The sequence below is a fragment of the Ovis aries genome, chromosome 19, assembly GCF_016772045.2.
Source record: "Ovis aries strain OAR_USU_Benz2616 breed Rambouillet chromosome 19, ARS-UI_Ramb_v3.0, whole genome shotgun sequence".
Lineage (NCBI taxonomy): Eukaryota > Metazoa > Chordata > Mammalia > Artiodactyla > Bovidae > Ovis > Ovis aries.
The window spans coordinates 58,082,229-58,103,138 of NC_056072.1; the positions used below are offsets into that span (position 1 = coordinate 58,082,229).

The window sequence follows — 20,910 nt, forward strand, 5'->3', positions numbered from 1 at the left end:
CCACTGGCCCCATGAGGAAGAATCTGGAAAGAGCCTGGCCAGGGACTGGAGTGGGTGTCCTGCCATCAAGGCAGGAGAGAGCGTCAGACTCTGGGGCCAGCCTGACTGGGTTTGGGTCCTCGTCAGAGCACACCGTCTCTCTGGGCCTCAGTGTTCACATCTGTAAAATGGAGGTAACGACACTGCACACCTCATGGGGGGCCAGAATGAGGTGGGTCGATCTGCGCTGAGCGTTTAGGAAAGAGCCTGGCGGTCAGAAAGCATTTCATGACTTTGCTTTTCTTATGAAGCGGGTGCCAGTGGGTTGCCACCTCGTCCCGTTTCTGCAGCAGTAAAGCAGGCCCCCGAGGACACGTGTGCACGTGTGTCCAGGGAGACTCACACACACAGCTTCGGGAGACCGCCCCACTGGAGGACCTTCCCCAGGCCGAGAGGGGTCGTCCCAGGAGCACGCACATGGTCGGGGCTGGGGGAGTCCTTCAAGGCGGCCTGTGACCTCCGTGTTGGCATCCTGGCTGCCCCTGGGCAAGTCCGCTCCCTGAGCCCCAGTTTCCCACAGACACAGTCAGGAACTGCTGTGCACCTGGGCGGGCGGAGGGGGCGTGGGCGGGCAGCGTGTAAGGTGGCCTCTCACGCGCAGAGTCTGAGGGTTTACGATTTTGGGATCCTTATCTACCTTCTTTCTGCCGTCAGCTCTGTTCTCAGCAGCCCATCCTGTTTAAATGGGTCTCATAAGTGATTTATTGATGTTTTAACCGATAACCATTGAAGGGCAGAAATAAAGGCATTTTGATTGGGGTCGATGCCTTATGCCAAAGGAATCTCTCTCAACCCTGGGCTTTCCCATGCAGTGAGGAGCCAGGAAGGGAGGAGGGAGCCGGGACTGAGGAAGGACCTGCTGACCGACCGGGGCCCGGAATCCCAGTCCGGGCTGGTTTGCTTCTCAGAGCCTCGGTGTCCTGCTCCTCGGTAATGGAGAATGGTGGCTGCCCACAGGGCCATTGGGAAACAGCCTCAAGTGTGGGTCTGGAACAGAGCAGGTGCTTCACCAAGGTCCCTTCACTTCTAGTCTCTCCCTGCATCTCCAAAAGCCCCCAAACCCCAGGCCTTGGGCAGACTCTGTGCCGATGCCCCAAGTTGGGGGATGGGGAGGTCGTGCCAAACAGGCGTGGCCCATCCCTGCCCTGCACCTTCCGGGTCAGAGCCTCTCTGGACCCCAATCAGCTGGGTTCCCCACCCACAGCTGAGCAGAGCTCTTCCCCAAAGTGCTGAGCTGGTAATACGTGCTCAACGAAGCGCCCTCGGCTTTTGGCCACTGTTGGGAGTCTGCCTTCATTCATTCACTAAACAGATGATGTACTGAGCACCCTCTCTGCAGCAGGCCCTCGGGACACGACATGGAGCTGCCTTGTAGGGGGTGAAGCTCAGAGGCAGCGGGAGTGGTCGGTGTGGCGTGAGCAACAGCCAGCAGACGAGTCTGACACGGCAGGAGGGCGATGGAGAATGCTGAGGGGGGGAGTTTCACTCCGTTCTTCCCGGGAGGCCTGGGATTCCATCTGTTACAATTATCATAATACTCACCCCCGCTTATTCATGCGCCAGCCTCGGGCCAGGTGGCTGAGACTCACAGATACGGACACGGAGGTTCAGAGCGGCTCAGTGACTTGCCCAGGGTCACCCAGCTTCTGGCAGGGTGGAGTTGCTCATTTATTCAGCCCTCCCTCAGATGCTGTCATGGGGGCTGTCAACAGTGGGAGCCAAACAGGCCAGGAACCCCGAGTCTGGCCGGGCAGCTGGACGCTAGGTCATTCCCACACACTGGCCTCTGCATGAGGCAGCCGTGTCCTTCAGTGGCCCAGTGGCTAAGACTCTGCCCTCCCAATGCAGGAGGCCCGGGTTCGATCCCTGGTCAGAGAACTAAGAGCCCACCGCAACTAAGAGTTCGCATGCCACAGCTAAAGTTTCCACGTGGTTCAGCTGAAAGCCAGCACAGCCAAATACGTATATTCTTTAAAGAAAGATCTTTAATAACAGTCACAGCGGTGGTATCAACTGTGTACGGAACAGTCGCTCCATGCCAGGCGCAGTGAGTCAGCCTCCTGCCAGCCCATGACTCACAGATGCTGTTACACCCATTTCACAGACGCAGCAATAGAAGCCTCGAGAGGTGAACAGGCTTGGCAAGAGTTACACGGCCAGCCCCCTGCCCAGGGCAGCTTCCCTGGTGGTCAGTGAGGAAGGGGAAGTAGGGGGGCTGGGCAGTCCTAGTCTCATACTGGTGGGCAAGGTCTAGGTCAAGGTTGATGGCAGGAGTCAGCAGCGGCCCTTCCGCATCTGGACCTGAGCAGCCGGTTCCTGGGTCCCGGGAGCTCGGAAGCTAAGAGTAATGGTCCCTTTATTTCCCAGGGGCCATGGGTGCAGAGGTGAGGGCCAGCTTGGGGGCGGGGGGAGAGGGGAGGCCATGGCCCATGATAGACTTCACCCTGGTCAGGCGGTGACCTTGAACTCAGGGGAGCTGTGCGTGTGCAGGGGTAGCCGCCCTTCCCCCACCCATCTGGGATATGCTGGGGGGATCCCGGTGGGAACAGAAGCCATCAGCATCGCTGTTGGGTTTGGGTAAGTGTCCTCCCCGAGCGTCTGGGTCGCCACGTGTTGCACAGGAGCCTCAGAGGCCTGGGACCCTGAGTGGGAGAGCCCTGCCTCCAGCCCCGCCCACCATCCCAGCCCCGCCCACTGAGTGGGAGAGCCCCGCCCACTGAGTGGGAGAGCCCCGCCCACTGTCCCCAGCCCTACTGCGCCCCAGGGATGAGCCTGGGGAGCAGGGCAAGTCTCAAGTGGCAGGCAAGCGCCCCACTCCTCCTCAATTTGCTGCTCTGCTCTGGGGCGGATAAAGGAGACACAGTGTCCGTTCACCTGCCGAGGCCGCCAGCCGGGCCTCCGCACTTTGCAGGCATTTGGTCACCGGGGACAGCACCTGGTCTGCACAGGTCCGCGCTGACGCCACACCAGTTGGGTGGCCTGAACGAGCCAGACTTTTCTCTTGACCCCGGTTTCTTCAACAAATGAAGACTCCTCCTCCTTAACTCACAGCCTTCTCCTAAGGGACTGTTAACTAACATCATCAGTAGGAATTGTAATCAGTTTGATCCCGGGGGTCACTTTCTCACGCGGGGCTTCCCTGGGGGCTCAGCTGGTAAAGGGTCTGCCTGCAATGCAGGAGAGCTGGGTTTGAACCCTGGGTTGGGAAGACCCCCTGGAGAAGGAAATGGCAACGCACTGTAGTTCCTTCTTGCAGAGGAACCTGGTGGGCTGCAGTCCATGGGGTCTCAAAGAGTCAAACTACTTTCTTTCTCATGCCAGGCTCTGTGCTAATTCTTTGTTAATTCTGCCAAGTCCTCTCAACCTCCCTGACAAAGTGGGTGGTCGTTCTCCTATTTCATAGTGGAGGCACTGGAGCACAGAGCAGTTAGGTGACCCGGCTGAGGTCACACAGCCAGAAAGTGGCGGAACAGGGCTCTCCTCCCCGTCTTACTGTCTCTGTTCCCTCCACCTGGTGATTCTTTGCTGTTTGGGAAGCTCTGACCTTGCTGTCGCCTGCCCGCTCCCGTGTGTCGTTTCCTTGTGGGTCTGGTGCTCGGTAGTGTGAGCTGGAGCTTGAGCCTCAGGAGGAGGAGGAACTTGTCTGCATTGCGGTCACTCCGTGGCTGAGCTGGGGTTTGGACTCGAGTGTTAGGGCTCTGGAGCCCCTGTGTGAGCAGGGCTGTCGTGGAATGCCAGGGTCTGGCCGTGGCACGGTGAAGCAGTGGGTCCGGCAGGTGGGTAGGTCTCCGTGTCTGCAGGGTTGGTGGAGTGGGGGCCGGCGGGGGAAGGTGGCTGGGGGGCAGGGTGCTCGTGGCCTGGCAGCCTGGGTGGAGGGCTGTGCAGTGAAGGTGGGGGGGGGGCACGTGAGAAAAGGCCTGCCTGAGTCAGGTGACAGTGACCCGGGGCTTGAAGCATCTTGGGGGTTGCTGCCTCCTCCACCTCCCCGGCCCCTACTTCAGCCACCACCCCATCCCAGATCCTGAAATGCTTCTCTGCCCCCAGGGCCTCTTCCTCCAGGGGCTTCCCTGACCCCCACCCATCCTGGCTCTGAGCGGCCACACCACACGTTGGGCCTGGGTTCCTCTCCTTCCCAGGCAGTTGGTACTGCTCTCAGACCCAGAGGGGCCGGGAGGCTGAGTCACCAGCCTGAGTGACTCCCCCCGCTGGGTCTGTCTCCTAGCCCCCAGCTATGCAGGACCCTTGCGCCCCGCTGACCACCCCAGCACCCTCCTGCTGGGCCCATGTACCTCCTTCCACGGGGCCTCCAGCCACCCTCCAGGCCAGGCCCTGTTTCCACGTAGCTGGGGAAGCATTTGGGGAAGCGACCCCTCAGCACTGGGTCTTGGCCTCCCCCCCTGTAAGGTGGGGACCCCGCCACAGTGCCTTTCTTGTGGGGATCCCAGGGAATAAGAGGTCAGAGTTTAGACCAGTGTCTGATGGTGGAGCCCACGTGCTACACGATTGATTCAAGCCTGTGAGAGTGAATGGAGAGTGAGGACTCGATGCCACTTTGAGTGGGGTCCCTAGGACCCCGCTCCCTGATGCCAGCCTGTCCTCCCGTCCCAGCGGGCGGTCCCTGCCCCCCACCACCCCCAGCCCTGATATCCGTGTCAGACGGAGGCTGAGGAGCAGGTCCCAGCCTTGTCTGCACATGCTCACAGTCTCGTGGGCTGGACCTCTGGACTGCAGGATGACCCGGGCGCAGCAGGAGCAAGACAGGAGCTGCTGCTCAGGCAGGTGCCGTGGGCCAGGTGGGCGCCCAGAGCTGCGGACAGACTCTAATCTCTCTCTCTTTTTAATCCTTATTTATTGACTGAAAATTTTGCTTTTATTGTATTTGGTAGAGTTATTAAGCAGTTGTATTTAAATGTTACTGTTCAAAAAATAACAATAAAATATATATTAAAGTGTAAGGACAAATTTGCACACTGCATTTTGCAAAAGGTCCTTTTATCAGTTACCTGAAGGCTCAAAGTGGCAAAGAGCCGTCTCTCTCCGTTCATATTCACAGGCTTGAGTCAGTTTCATAGCAGGTGTTCTCTGCCATCAGACACCGGTAATAAACTCTGATCTCTTATTCCCTGGGGTCCCCACTTTATGGGGGGAGGCCGAGACCCAGGGAAGGGGTGGCGGCAGCTGAGAGACTGATGTTCTGGGGTTGCGGCCCAGGCCTGTGGCTCCAGAGCCTTTGCACACTGCGGATGTTCAAAGTGCTGCTTGACGGTCGCCAGGGCCTCCGTGTGTGTGTGTGCGTGCGTGCACGCAGCCACATCAGCGTGGAGAGTGGGGTGGTAATCGGTATGCTGGGGGGTCCCTCCTCTGATGTCACAGGGGCCAGGCAGCTAGGTGCCCCCCTCCTCTGCTGCCCCTGTCCACTCCCCCGGGCATTCAGTGACTGGGGATTGAATGGGGGGTGCACGTGATGGGGGGGCTCTGGGGGCCACGGATGGCTGCTGGGTTGGTCTTGGTGGACCCCAGCAGACCTCAGCCTGCCTCCTCACCCCGGACGCCCGGACCTGAGCCCAGCGTTTCCGCTCTTGTCCCCGCAGGGAGCCGGGAGGCCGCCTTCACCTACGCCATCATCGCCGCGGGCGTGGCCCATGCCATCACAGCAGCCTGCACCCAGGGCAACCTGAGCGACTGCGGCTGCGACAAGGAGAAGCAGGGCCAGTACCACCGGGACGAGGGCTGGAAGTGGGGTGGCTGCTCTGCCGACATCCGCTATGGCATCGGCTTCGCCAAGGTCTTTGTGGACGCCCGGGAGATCAAGCAGAACGCCCGGACTCTCATGAACTTACACAATAACGAGGCAGGCCGGAAGGTAGGCAGCCAGGGAGGGGAGCCGGGCGGCTCTGGCGCAGACGCCGCAAAACGGCTTCTTCGTTAACGGCTGGGGTTGGGGGTCTGGCGATGGGGCGCAGGGCTCTGCCCTTAGCCTGGTTCGGCTGGAGTCCGTGGTTGATTTGGTGCTGGTTGGGGGTCCTGTGTGCAATGACACTTGTCAGTTACCGACAAGGATGAGTAATTGTGTCCCTGTTAGAACGTTGTAACTCAGCAAGATGGGATGAGGGGTGGATATGAACTCTAGTCCTGGGATCCACAAAACCAGCTGTGAAAACTCCGATTGTGGGCCTCGGGGGCCTCGGGAGTGGAGGTGAGTTCAGTAGAAGTCATCCCTCTGGGGTGCATGCCAGGGCTGGTAACACGTCCTTGGTCAGCTTAACCAAGGTCTGGAGCTCAAAAGGATGGAGGGGGCCACCCCCTCTTCACTGTCTCCTCACGCCCTCCGAGAGTCTGGGCTCAGCTTGGAAGACGGTCTGCGGTGTCTCAGAGTAGCCGCCGCCTCTGGCTTTAGACCCAGATTTTCATGCACAAACGCTTCTTTTTTCGCTGTTTGTTTTCAAAACTGGTCGTCACCAGTGACTCTTGAAAAATGTGCAGGAGGGAAAAGAGAAAGAAGGTTACTGCAGGGGCTCAAACACATGTCCTGGCGAGGGGGCCTGGCACGGCCCTTTTGGCTGCCGGGGCGCCTTGCTTTGCTCGAGCGTGTCTGGGGGCCGGTGGTCTTCTCCCTTCGTCCTCATGGCATCCCTGTGAACGGTAGCACTGCCACCCCATTTTGCAGATGAAGAGACTGAGGCGCAGAGGGGTTGGCTGACGTGCTATTCAGGGTCAGAGCCAGAATGTGAAGCCTGGAGTCTGGCTGGCGGGCTGGCGTCCTCTGCACTGTGTGGGCTGGCAGTGGGCCCCCAGGGCTCTGAGCAGGGCTCTCGCCGCTCTCTTCCTCCCGGGAAGGAAGCAGGGTTGGCGGGAGTGTCCTCAGTCCAGGGAGAAGGGGGCCGGGGAGCCCTTCCCAGGGCCTGGCACAGGGCTGGCCCTCGGCACAGGGTGGGTGTGACCGCAGACTGCGTGAGTGTGGCGTAGGAGGGAGCCGTCTGGTACCGATGTTGGGGGTGGCCCACCCGTCTCAGAGGGGAGCCGGGCTCCCTGCAGGTGCACAAGGAAGAGGCCCCAGCAGCTGTCTGTCCCTCCCACTGTGTCAGAGCCTCCCGGCTGGCCATGGTGAGTCACCAGGCAGGTGCTCGGCTGGTCTGTACCCGGGGATGATGGCGGGGTGGGGGTTTGGCCTGAAGGCCCTGCTGGTCCAGCCCTGTGCTGGAGTGCCTGCCCAGGGCAATCTGTCCCTCCCACTTGCTACGGTCGGAGCACTTCTTAGGGCTGAGGTCACAGGTCACTGGCTCCCTCCTAACCTTGAAGCTCCCATCCCTGTGGGTGGACAGCAGAAGGCAAAGTGGCTTCCCTCCACCCCATGTTTCCTCCCATGTGGCTGCCTGGTCCAGCCACGGTGAGGGCAAAAGGAGAGAGCGCCTGGCAGGGCCATGCACGTCAGGCGGGAGACGGTTCCCTGAGCTGCCTGCTCCAGCAGGCGAGACGGCCGTGCGTGCTCTTCAGAGCAGCTCCGGGATGAGGCAGCAGACGGGAGCTGTCCGACATCGTGAGATCAACCTCAGGGGGCTTCCTGGAGTAGGTGGACCCCAGGAAGCGAGTGAGGTTGGGCTCAGTGGAGAAGAGAGATGGAGGCTAGCCAGGTCTCGTGGGGAGAGGTCATGGTCAAAGGCCCAGAGGAGGGGGCTTGGGGTCAGCTCAGGGGCCCAGTCTGGCTGGTTGGTGGGTCCCTGAGGGGGTAACAGCGGCTGGGAGGGTGTGTGGTCGCCTTGCAGGCCTGGGAGGTGAGAGCGGTGAGTTTCCTCCTGGAGCTGCTCCGCCCTCACTGCACAGCTCCGCTGTGCCCCCTTTCAGCCCCTTCCTAGCTGTTTCCCGGATGGTGCCTCGTTCCGGGGCCTCTCCCCTTCCCAGAGCCCAGGCTTGATGAGGACAGAGACCTCATATGTCACATTCTCAGCTACACCCCAGGGCCTGGTGGACAGAGGTGCTCTGTGTCCACATAGCCTGACAGGGTGGGTCCTCGACGGACCCTGGGGAGCCCCTGATGGTTCTGGAGCAGGGGAGGGCGGAATCACAGAGACGGAGGCCGTGGCTGGGGTCAGGAGTGGGATCTGGGCCTCTTGGCAGAGTGCGGGTTGGGGCTGACTTGACGCTCCTGAGCTCAGGGCTGCCCCCGGCACCCCCACAGCACCCCCTCTGCCGCCACCCAGCTCCACCCTGGTTTGAGAGGACGCTTGAGGGTGGCTTCCTGGATGGCCGTTCAGCCAGACGCTGTATTTTCCAGAGCAAAGAGGTAGAATCTGGGGCTCCCCAGCACACACGATCAACCACCAGCGCAGCTGCTTTGTGGTTTGGGGGTGCAAGCTGAGGCCTGGAGCGGGTCCTGATTAGCCTCCAGCTCCCCGGGGCAGTGCCCATGCCACTCGGTCAGAGCACGGCAGGAAGGGGGTCTCCCTGCCTGGCACCTCAGTGCCAGAACCGAGGTACCCCAAGTGCCCGGACCCAGATCCCAGCAGCCAGGAGCAGGGCCTCGCCCCGGGAAGCCGAGGCTCAGCCTGGAGCCCACCCCTCTGGGGGCCCCGGTGTCCTCATCTGTCACACAGCATGATGAGCCTCCGTTTATTCTGGGGCCTGGTGGGGGTGCAGTTGGGGGACCCCCAGGACCCTGCAGCCTGCAGGTATGGGACCCCGCGCCAGAGACTCTGCCCACCCCAGGCTTCCGTGGGCCGCAGGTGCGGTGGAGCTGGAGGTCTTGGTGAGCATCTTGGAAGGAGGCGCAGATGTGTTTATCGCCGGCTCCCTCCCCCTGCTGAGAGGAGACAAGACTCAACCTGACCACGGGGCTCTGGGCTTGCTGGCAGCCGGCGCGAGAGAACGGGGGGAGGGGGACGCGGTGTGCGTCCCGGGGGCCGGGGCAGTGGCAGACCCCACGAGGGGTGGCCCTGGGGCTGCAGGGGCGCCCCCGCCCCAGCTGACTGATGATGAGTACCACGCGGGGATCACCGTGTCTCCAGTTTGCTCTGGGGGACGCTGAGCCAGACTTCCACCTGCAGATGTGTCCGAGGGGCTGTGCTGGGTGGGGGGGTGGGCACCCCTGCAGCCTGTGACCTACTGTCTCGAGCAGTCGTGTGAGTCAGAGGGGTCAGGTGAGAAGACAAAGCCAGCAGATCCTCTGGAGATGTGATGTTCCAAGCAGAGTCGCTGCTGGAATTTTGTCATCGTTGTTCAGTCGCCAAATCGTGTCCAAACCTCTGTGACCCCATGGACTGCAGCCCGCCAGACTTCCCTGCCCTTCACCATCTCCCGGAGTCACTCAAACTCATGTCCATTGAGTTGGTGATGCCATCCAACCATCTCATCCTCTGTCGTCCCCTTCTCTTGCCTTCAATTTTTCCCAGCACCAGGACACATATTTTGGAATTTTAGGGTCACTGTATTTTGGGGTTGAAATCACAGACTTGTTGAGGTTGGGGCTGTAGAATGTTAATGTTTACACTCTCACGCTTTGGGTTTGAAATCAAGGTCTTTGGGAGGGAGAGAGGCATCCGAAGCGGTGGGTTGGAATCTCTGGGTGGTGTTGGGATCTTTGTGGCTTTGCGTCATCTCTTTCCCACCTTTGGGGCAGTGAGGGGATGAGCTCACCACTCCTTTTCCCCTCAAGGTGCTCGTTCTGGTGAGAGAGGCGGGCAGAGGAGCAAAAGTGATGATTCGGGACTGAATGGTGCAGGAGGCACGCAGTTGTTCAGGAGGCTCGTGAGGGCTCAGAGGCGGGAGCAGTTTCTTCTTGGAGAAGTCCGGACACCTCTGGGGCAAAAAGGAGGGACTCTTGAGCAGGGCTTTGAAGGATACGTAGGAGTCCTCCACGTGGACACGGCAGGCGGGAGGGAGGGAGTTCAGGGAGAAGTCACGGCCGCTGTAAAAGCATGGTGTTGGTCGCTCAGGCGTGTCTGACTCTGTGTGACCCCCTGGACTGTAGCCCCCCAGGCTCTCCTGTCCGTGGGGTTCTCCAGGCAAGAATACTGGAGTGGGTTGCCATGCCCTCCTCCGGGGATCTTCCTGACCCAGGGATTGAACCCAGGTCTTCTGAGTTGCAGGCAGATTCTTTACCATTTCAGCCACCAGGAAAGCTCTACAGGGGTGTGAAGTCCTCCAAAAGTATGGGCCCTTGGGGCAGACTACATATACGTGGGGACAGGTGCCCATGGGTGATGGGGCTGCAGAGGGGGCTGGGGTCAAGTGCAGGCCCAGGAGAAAGCGTCCCCCTTGGGCTGGCAGTTCTTGCAGAGGCTTTGCAGGAGGGGTGCCGGGGGCAGGTCTCTGGGACCAGGTGGGGAGCAGAGTGCAGGGGCTGGGGTGGCAGCAGGTGCCCCAGCCCTGCAGGGCCCATGGGTGGGTAGGGGGCACTGCCGTTTAGGGGCTGGGATGGGCGGGAACCCAGCTCTGGTTGCATCTGGGGTAGATGAGCGGGAGCCCACCTCCCTGCAGTCAGGCCCTGGGGCGGGGGGAGACTGGACATGAGGGGTGATGGTTATGGGGGTGCACTTGGGCTTGGGAGGTCCTGGTTGGAGCCACTTCTGGGAGCCACCAACTGGAGGTGAGAGCTGACACTCTGGAGTTTTAGCAGGACAGCTAGCCTGAAGATTATGCTGGGAGGGCCCAGAGCTGGGCTCAGCCCTGGGGAAACGGGCACTGGGGCAGGAACGTATGGGCTGCAGAAGATGGGGAGGTTGGCCTTGTGGATGGCCCCTGATTGCTGCGCTGGGAGCCGGCTTTCTGCTGGGGGCCTGGGGGTCAGTCTCTGCACCTCCGTGACGCTCCTGCACCGGGCCAGGTGTGCCTTCGAGGCCTCGCTAGACACTAAGCGCCACGCGTGCAGGGGAGCTCTGGGGGCCCTTCCTGGGCAGGTGGTGCCTGAGCGCCGAGAAGGCAGCCCTTTCTGGCAGGTGGTGCCTGAGCCCCGAGAAGGCAGCCCTGGGGATGGGGGCCCAGCCGGGATGGGGCTGGCTCCACTGGAATGTGCTGCTCGCTCCAAGGGAGGTGAGCTCAGGGAGATGGAATTCCACCCGAACGGGAGTCACCTCCCAGTCCCTGCCCAGCCCCTGCCCGCCGAGGGTGCCGGTCTTGTCCCTTCCTGCCCTGCCCCGTCTGGTCTGGGTGCTCCCAGGAGCGGGCTTCCCACCCTGCCCTGAGGCCCGGGAGTCAGGGGACGGCAGGGCGCTGGCCTCGGGTGGCTGGGGCGGGGCCCAGATAAGGCTGCTCAGCTATGCTCCCCTCTGCGGTCCTGAGGGCCACTTGCATATTTGATCGGATGGAGTGGTCAGGTGGCACGCCGAGGGCCTGAGCCCAGCCAGGTCCCACCTGCCCCGGAGCCGGCCGGCCGCCCAGGCTGGGCTCTGGGGAGGCCTCCGAGGGCCTCTGTGTCCTTCCCGGCTCCGGGTCTGGTGCCCGTGTGGGTTCTTCCGTTTCCAGATATGACAGCTTCCAGCTGGAACTTGAGGGAGGTGGACCAAGGGTGGCTGTGGGCAAACCCCGACCCTCCAGGCCTTCCGTGTCCTCCATGGCGGGACCTTGAGTGTCAGAAGGGTCTTCTAGTTCTGACGTGAGGGGATGGGAGGAGTACAAGGTGCTTGGGACCGACTGGACGCCAGCGTGTCCCCAGCCGTATGCTCCGGGAGTCCACCAAGCTTGTGTTCCTGCCGCAGGGCTTTTGCACGTGCTGTTTCCCAGGTCTGGAATGCCCTTCCCTCAAAAGTCTGCAGAGCTAATTCCTGCTGGGCTCTGCTCAGAGGTCCCCTTCCCAGGGACTCCCTCCCTGACTTTCCACCTGTCTGACCACCTCTGCTCTGTTCACTGTCCTGCTTTCTTTGGCACACTTACGGCCGTGTGAAGTCATCTTACTCACACAGCTCTTTACGTCTCTGCTCGGGGCTTCCCTGAATGGCTCAGCGGGTGAAGAAGCTGCCTGCAGTGCAGGAGACACAGGAGACGTGGGTTCAACCCCTTGGGTCAGGAAGATCCCCTGGAGGAGGAAATGGCAACCCACGCCAGTATTCTTGCCTGAAAAATCCTCTGGACAGAGGAACCTGGCGGGCTATGGTCCAGAGGTGTGCAAAGAGTCGGACACGACTGAGTGACTAAGCACACACTTAGTGTCTCTGTCCCCCGTCTCCTCCCACTGCAACATCAGCACCGCAAGGGCTGGGGCGGCCTGAGTTTGTAGCTGTCTCCTCCGTGCCTAGAACGGGGCCTGGCACACGGTAAGCGCTCAGGCAGTATGTGCGGACTGACGAGTGATGTGCCAGGCGTCTCCTCTCACCCGGGGGGATTCCCCAGATAAAGAACAGGCCTCCCAGTCCAATTCGAGATAATGAAGGGTTTTTTAGTACAAACGTGTCTCCAATGTTGTGTGGGGCGTGCTTAGAGCAAACATCTATTCATTGCGTATCTCACAGTAAAACTTCAATGGATTTCTTGCGTTTTTACATTAAAATGTTTATGTTGAGACATCAACCCACGTGCGGTTGTAAGAATTCAGAAGGCTCCCGCGTGCCCTTTGCTCGGTGTTCCCCGGCAGCTCGTAAAGTTAACACAGCGTCCCAGCCGGGTGTGGGTCGGCACATCAGGACACGGAACGTTGCGTGGCGAGGATTCCTGCGCTTCCCTCCAGCAGCCGGAGCTGCTTCCCGCCCTCCCTGTTCCCTCCTCAGACCTTGTTGTTCAATCATGTCCCTGTCTTTGCCACAAAGAATTGACTGCAGCATGCCAGCCTCCCCTGTCCTCCACTGTCTTCCAGAGTTTGCTCAAGCTCATGTCTGTGGAGTCTATGACACCATCCAACCATCTCATGCTCTGTCTCCCTCCTCCTCCCGCCTTCAATCTTCCCCAGCATCAGGGTCTTTTCCAGTGAGTCAGCTCTTTGCATCAGCTGGCCACAGTATTGGAGTTTCAGCTTCAGCATCAGTCCTTCAGTGAACACCCAGGACTGATCTCCTTTAGGATGGAGTGGATGGATCTCCTTGCAGTCCAAGGGACTCTCAAGAGTCTTCTCCAACACCACAGTTCAAAAGCATCAATTCTTTGGCGCTCAGCCTTCTTTATGGCTTTCTTAGCCCCTGGCAGCCACTAATCTCTTGTCCATTTCCACATTTTATCATTTCAAGGTTGTTATATAAATGGAGTTACACAGTAGGTAACCAGTTGGGATTGGCTTTTTTCGCTCAGCATAATCACCTCATGGTTCGTTCAACTTGTTGCGTTGATGGAGAGTTTTCTCCTTTGTATGATGGAGTGTGGTTTCACGGTCTGGAACCCTTCCCCCATTAAAGGCTGTCTGGTAGTTTCCGGGCGGGGGCTATGGTGCACAAGGCTGCTGTGAACACTGGTGGACAGGTGTTGGTGAGAACGCACAGCTCCAGGCCTGTGGGGGTCAGTGCCGTAGCGGTGTGTTGAGCTTTGTGAGGAAGGGCTACACTCTCGAAGAGCAGCTGTGTGGTCCCAGGTGGCTGCCAGCGCTGTGCCAGGGAGCCTGTCTCACTGCGTCCTCTGTGGCACTGGGGGTATCACTGGCTTTCGGTTTTGCCGTTTGAGAGGTGTGTGCAGTTCCTCACCGTGGTTTTAACGACTGTTTCCCTCGTCGCTAATGTGGACCATCTTTCCGCGTGTGTATTTGCCGAATGAACATCCTCTCCCAGGGAATGTCTCTTCGTGCCTTGGGCCCGTTTTCTGGTTCGATTAGGTTTTTTGCTGCTGAGTTTTGAGAATTGCTTGTATGTTCTGGATGCTGATCTTCTGTCAGACACACGGTTTGCGGTGCCCCCTGCTCTGGTTTATGCCTGTCCTTCGCTCCTTTTCATAGATTCTTTTGCAGAGCAGAAGTTTTTAATGTTAATAAGGTCTAATTTATCAGTTCTCCCTTTTACGACTAGTGCTTGTGCGGAGAACTCTCTGCTGAGCCCTCGGTCCCGAAAATTTTACCCTGTGTTTTTTCCCTCTAAAAGCTTTAGTTTTACATTTGAATCTGCCTTTGGGGGCCTTCCCTGGGGGCTCAGATGGTGGGGAATCTGCCTTGCAGCATAGGAGACCTGGGTTCGGTCCCTGGGTCTGGAAGACCCCCCTGGAGAAGGGAATGACTACCCTCTCCAGGTTTCTCTCCTGGGAAATCCCACGGACAGAGGAGCCTGGCGGGCTACAGTCCATGGGGTCGCAGAGAGTCGGGCACGACTGAGCAACTTAACATACACACAGAGCTTTAAATATCTTTCTAACGTATCTGTTACGAAGTAAAACTAAAAAACCGAAGCCCCTACTCTGGTCCCCAGCCTCTACTGCCCTGGTCTCCAGATGGCACTGAGAACTTTGCCCACTTAATAGATGGGAGACAGTTCCCATCACAGAGACCCTGCGCCCAGGCCCAGCTCCCAGCTCAGTCCCCCCCTTGCTGTGTCAACCCCTCCCCACCCTGTGACCGGCCAAAGTAAGGGGTGGGCTGGACGGGGTGCTGTCGTGGGCTGAGAGGTCCTTGGGGACAGCCCGCTGGGATGGCCAGGCTGGGATGTGCAGGCCCAGAGGAAGGAGTCAGGCAGGTCCAGAGCGGAAGCTACGAGGAGGGGCTGGAGCGGAGCTCGGGGGGGCCCGGGGGTGGATGCCCGGGAGGCCTGAGGGCTTTTTTCCAGTTCTCTGTGGTGACACAGTGGGGGCAGGGCACAGCCAGGTCCGGTGGCTGATGCTGCTGCAGCGATAGCAGTGGGAGGGGCAGGGAGGTGATGGGGGGCAGGGGCAGTGCCAGCCCTTCCCCGGAGAAGGAAGACGTCTCCGGGCCCCCAGCTCCGCGGGGCCTGGTCCTCAGCACCCCGCTTAGCCCTGGGTTGCTGAGACCCCCTCCCAGCCCAGTCTGGGTGGGCACAGGCAGGCCCAGAGGTATTGGGAGGAGCTTAGGACCTCAGCCTGAGGCCGGTGACCTCTGGGAGGCTGTCACTGTCCCCCCGGTCAGCGAGGGGCCTGGGGTGGGGGCGTGGGTAGGCCAGGAGGCAGGACCACAGGGCAGAGGAGTCTGGGAAGAGGCTGCCGGTTGCAGCTCTGGTGATGGGATGAGCCAGAGGGCAGGTGCCTGGTTGCTGGGAGAAGGTGGGGGCCGGTTCCGCGTTCTCACCGACTTCATCCCCACGGGTCCCATGAGGCTCTCATTGTCCGTTGCCATCTCCATCTTACAAATGGGGAAACGGGCCCAGAGAGGTCAAGACACAACCCAGGCCACACAGCAGGCAGGTGCTCCCTTAGCTCTGGATCTGGCTCTTAACCTCTGACAGCTTCTCCTGCCCCAGGACCTCTTGGACCTAGACATGTTTCTCCCCAGTTCTTCCGTCCCGTGGTTCCAAGACCTTGTCCTGAGATTCTCCAGTCCCCTGTTTGGGGCACCTCGGATGCTCTGGGGTCCCCCGCCCCCCAGAAGGCCCCAGTGTCTGAGGTTTGGGGATCGTAGGTCAGTTGGGCACCCCCTGTCCTCTCCTGTCCTGGCTGCTGCAGCGCTGGGGCAGCCCTGCCTTCGTCCTGGGAGAGGACTCTCCTGGGTCAGGAGGGAGCAGGGCCCTGTGGAGAGGAAGTTGCGCCCATTGTCTGTCGCCAGCAGGAGAGGGGTCTGGACCGTCTTGGGCATGCAGGAGCTGGACAAGGAGGTGCCAGGGGTACCCAGGCCCATGCAGGGACTTGGCACACCTCCTGCCATCGTGGGACCTCTGGGCTGGCTTAGCCTAGGGAAGCTGGCCGGGGACCCTTATCCTGTCCCTCTGCCGACTCCTCTCGTCCCTCTGAGCTGGCGTGAGAACCACCTCAGCACCTCCAGGAGCCCACCCTGGAGGCCGGCGCCCAGTGGGTGCTCTCAGTGAGGTGGGGCGACCTCAGTGCAATGCCCGCTGTCCAGAAGGGGTCCTGGGGGGCTCGGGGGTTGCAAGGGCCTGCCCCTGCCTTCCTGCGCACAGCCGTGGAGCAGAGGGGCTGGGCTGAGGCTGGCTTGGCCTGCTGTGGGGAGTGGGCTCTGGAGATGGTGCTCAGCTTTCCTGTTTCCGGGCTGTGTGGCCTTGGGCGCCTTAACACGCCGCTCTGTGCCGCCGCGTCCCCCTCTGCAGAACGGTGGCGACGACCGCCCCGCATCGTGAGAAGGCACTGACAGTGCTCGCGCTGCTGTCCTGCGTGGCCGCCGCGGGCCCCGTGTGGCCGCTGAAGTTTGAATTCATTGCCAATGAGTAAGACGAAGCATGCCCCTCAGTCTGCGTTTCCCAGGCTAGGCGGCCACGTGGCTTGTGACTTGGGCAGGAAGGCCCGGTGGACAAGCTGGCTTGGGGCGGCAGGCACTGGGCTCACACCTCCGTGCCGCCTCTCTGGGCCCCGGCCAGCCGAGGAGAGGGCCTCGCAGAGCGGCCGTGGGTGGCAGTTCCCTTGGAAGTCGTCCCCAGCGTGGCTGCGGGCCCTCCAGGGGCGGGGTTGGGGGGACACACATTTGAAACCGGCAAAAGTGGGAGGGGGCAGTCTGGCGAGGCCCTGTGAGGCCTCCCAGGTGGGGCGCAGCCGAAGGGGCTCGATTTCAGCGCGGCGAGACCAAGTCAAAAGGCGCCCACCGGGGACAATTGCCACCTTTGTGCCCTGCGGGGGGAGTGAGACTCCGGGTGTTATCAAATCTGCCCAGGCTGGGGACGGGGAGCGGAGTCGGGGGGCGGTGGAGGACTTGGCACCCGGGCGGCAGTGTCACTCGCCCTGATCCTGACACTCATGTGTCCTTTGAGGAGCAAGCGAGGTGCTGTTGTGTCCCCCAGAAGGACCCCTGGGCTGACAACGGGCTTCTTTAAGCCCTGCCCTGCAGCGCGCCTTCAAGACCCGGGCCCTGTGCTCTGTCTGCACGAGGGCGTCCGTTTCACTGGCCTGACCACCTTGCGGGGGGTGGTCCTCGTGAGCTCCGTTTCGCAGACGGGCAGCCAAGGCCCCGGCTCGAGGGCTGCTGCAGGTCGGGGGCTCACCTGACCTCAGGGCCACCCCCGGACGTTGCAGGGAGGAGGCGGACCAGGCAGGGCCCGCTGCGGGCGGACAGGGCCAGCCCAGCCTCCGCTGCTCAGCGCACCCCTTGCAAGATCTGTCGCACTGTGTGTTGGCCTAGTGCCACTGGTCTCCATAAATGAGCCCCCGGCCCCCAGGGAAGGTGCTGTTGCTCCCCTTTTACAGATGGGGAAAGTGGAGGCACAGGTGGTTAAGGGGTGGCCTGAGGTCCCCCAGGCAGAAAACATGGCAACAAGCTCCCCTCTCAGCCACCTGCCTCCCAGCCCATGCTCTGCCCAGCCTCTGTGTCTCGTGTCTGTGTGTGTGTGTGTGTGTGTGTGTGTGTGTCTCTGTCTCTGTCTCTGTGTGTGTCTGTGTGTCTCTGCGTCTGTGTGTGTGTCTCTTTGTGTGTGTGTATTTTAGACCTAAGGATTGGTGCTATTTTGAAATAATAATGACTCCAACAGTGTTTGTAAGACAATTTATAATTTGCAAAGCCGCCTAGTGGCTCAGGTAGTAAAGAATCCCCCTGCAGTGCAGGAGACCCCAGTTTGATCCTTGGGTTGGGGAAATCCCCTGGAAGAAGGGAATGGCAACCCACTCCAGTATTCTTGCCTAGAGAATCCCATGGACAGAGGAGCCTGGCGGGCTGCAGTCTATGGGGTCACAAAGAGTCGGGCACGACTGAGCGACCTCACTTTCTAACACGTTTCCTTGGTCAAGCCTCATGGTTTTCCTCCAAGCGAGCGGGGGTAACTGTGCCCATTTTGCAGACGACCTACTTGAGGCTCTGGCCTGTGGGGCTGGCTGGTTCTGCAGGGCGTCGAGTCCTGGGTCGGGGGCAGATCAGTGTCTCCTCGCCACACCGAGCTCTTGACCCAAGAGGGGACGCTGGGCTTCTGTTCTGCACTGGGAGGTGGGACTCACAGGCTGAGGAAACAGGTCAGAAGAATCCTGACTTTGTGGTTCGCCATGTGACCTTGGGGGGTCTGCCCGCCTCAGCCTTGGTTTCCTCCCCAGGAGAGAGGCAGTGACAACCCGCACCCGCGGAGCCATCGTGCGCAGTGAAGATGCGGCCCGGGCGCTCCTGTGACGGGCGCTTGGAGGACAGCGGCTGCTGTCGTGAACACGCTTTCCCCGTGGTCAGTGGTGGTAGCTGCCGCGGTCATTTTAAAGCCCCAGTTGGGTTGTAATTCCTATATTCGAAGTTCCTTAGGCTCTTTCTAGCTCTGAAGCTCCGTGTTTCCCATGGACCATTTGCGTGGCCCGCTGGGGACCTGGGGAGGAGGTGTGCGGGAACTCCAGGAGATGGGTCACTTCACTGGACAGAGGAGAGGGGGTCGCTAGGGGCAGAGCCCGCTGCACGGGTCCTCCCCGCTCCGTGACAGGTGAGGTCCCCCTGGGTCTCGGGGGTGTCAGAGCAGCGCCCCCAGGAGAGAGCTCTGTCCCGGCCCTTCCCAGCCCGCCCAGAGGTACCCAGGCGCCGCCACAATCCAGGAGCTGCAGAGCTGTCTGTGGAATCCGGTCTCCTGCCCAGACGTCTGTCCAGACTCGAGCCTCAGCTGCCCCCGCCCCACTCCAGGGGGTCTGCTGGCCCGGAGCCCACCCGCCCCAGCCCTCACTGTGGCAGCTTCTCCACAGACACGCCCCTGCCTCCATCTGCCCACCCATTTGGGGGGAGCAGCCCCGTCCTCCCCACCATCTGGGCCCTAGACCTGGGCTTGGTCCCGACCCCTGTCACTCCCTACGTCCGGCACGTCGGGTTCTGCCTTCGTGCATGGCGTTCACTGTCCACACCCCATCACCTCCTCCCTGGCGTAGTACAGCAGCCTCCTAACGCGTCTCCCTGCTGCCAGCATGCCCCGGCAGCCTCTTCAAATGGAAGGTGGTGGTGTTGTTTTAATGTTCATTGATTTATTTGGGGCTGTGCTGGGTCTCCATTGCTGCGTGTGGCCTTCCTCCAGTTGCAGCCAGCGGGGGCCGCTCTCCATTTGGGGTGCGCAAGCTTCTCACTGCCGTGGCTTCTCTTGCCGCAGGGCGTGGGCTCCAGGCGCACGTGGGCCCCAGGCGCACGTGGGCCCCCGTCCCGGGGCTCGCGGGCTCCGGAGGGAGCGCTCAGCAGTTGTGGCACACAGGTTCGGTTGCTCCGAGGTGTGTGCAGTCTTCTCAGACTAGGGATCGAACCAGTGCTCTTGGCGTTGTGAGGCGCACTCTTAAACCACTGGACCACGAGGGAAGCCCTTCACAAGGCAAGTTACCTTATCCACTCTCCACTCCCTACCTTACATCAGCCCCCAACTCGCTCAGAGCAGAAGCTGGTCTTCACAAGCTCCAGTGAGGCTGTTCGCGACCCGGACCCCAGGGACACTGTGACCTCATCTCCTCCTTCCCTTTGCTCACTCTGTTCCGCCTGTGTGAGTGCTTGTGTCTGCTAAGTCACTTCAGTCGTGTCCGCCTCTTTGTGACCCTGTGAACTGTTGCCCGCCAGGCTCCTCTGTCCCTGGGAGTCTCCAGGCAAGAATCCTGGAGCGGACTGCCATGCCCTCCTCCAGGGGATCTTCCCAGCCCAGGGATCAAACCCTCGTCTCCTGCATCTCTGCATTGGCAGCTGGGTTCTTTACCACTAGCGCCACCTGGGAAGCCCACCCTTGTCTTACTCCAGGCTCTGCTCTAAGTACTGGACGTATATTAAGTCATAAGAATCTCCTAAGAGCCGAGTGAAGCGCTATTTTTAAAACTACTGTAGTTGGCTTACAATGTTGTGTTAATCTCTGCTGCGTAGCAGAGTCATTGGCTTGCCTATGCACAGTCTTTTTCGTATTTTTTTCCACTGTGGTTTATCACAGGACAGTGACACAGTTCCCTGGGTTGCACAGTAGCGCCTTGCAATCTGTGTCTGTTAATTCCAAACTCCCGATCCTTCCCTCCTCCGACCCTTGGCAGCCACGGCCGTTCTTTGTCTGCGAGTCCGCCTCCGTGTCGTGGGCCTGCTCACGTGTGTCCTAGTTCAGATCGCACGTATAGGTGATGTCATGCGGTGTTTGCCTCTCTCCGTCTGACTTAGGAAGGAAGTACTGTGATCTCCCTTTTACAAATGAGGACACCGAGACACAGAGAGGTTCGTCAGCTCACCCAAGGTCATACCGCTTAAAAAGAAAATAAACAGAGAGCCAGGATCTGCCTGTAGGCAGAATCTTTCCTCTTGCCATAGTCTTTCTCTTGGGTACATTCACTGACTCATTCACTCGGTACGGATAACACACCTTCTTTGAGTCAGGTGCGAGATTTTAGCAGCAGATGACTAGAAAATGGTCTTGGCCATCAGGGAGCTCACAGTCGAGTAGGAAATGCAAAACAAATAAATACAGGAGAAAGAAAGATATGCTCATTCAGCGAATGTTCACTGGCGTCTCCTACGTGCCAGCCCTCTTGAGCAGAGGGAAGGCACAGCCTGTGCTTCCGAGCTGCCGATGTTCCAACAGCAGAGGGAAAGAGTGAATTACCACGTGGGGTCACGGCAGCGTGGGCTGAACTCGGTGAAGGAGGGCGGGAGACAGTGGGGCCTGGCGGGGGGAGGCCCCAGTGTCTGGGAGCTGGTTTCGTGGGGGCGGGGGGCGGGAGACTGAGCCGTTGGGTGGGTGGATTATGTGGATCAGTTCAGGTCACTCGCTCAGTCATGTCTGACTCTCTGCGACCCGATGGACTGCAGCACGCCAGGCCTCCCTGTCCATCACCAACTACTGGAGCTCAAACTCAAGCTTACCAACTCAAACTCATGTCCATCGAGTCGGTGATGCCATCCAACCAACTGATTCTCTGTCATCCCCTTCTCCTCCCACCTTCAGTCTTTCCCACCATCAG

General features: G+C 60.2%; 1 protein-coding gene across 1 annotated transcript in view; it reads left to right on the forward strand.

Moving 5' to 3' along the window:
• WNT7A (Wnt family member 7A) overlaps nucleotides 1-20,910 on the forward strand; it is a 65,715-nt gene that overhangs the window by 15,833 nt on the left and 28,972 nt on the right. Inside the window, exon 3 of the mRNA XM_027957827.3 lies at nucleotides 5,631-5,902. Coding sequence (XP_027813628.1) covers nucleotides 5,631-5,902 — 272 coding nt within the window. The remainder of the gene's footprint in view (nucleotides 1-5,630; nucleotides 5,903-20,910) is intronic.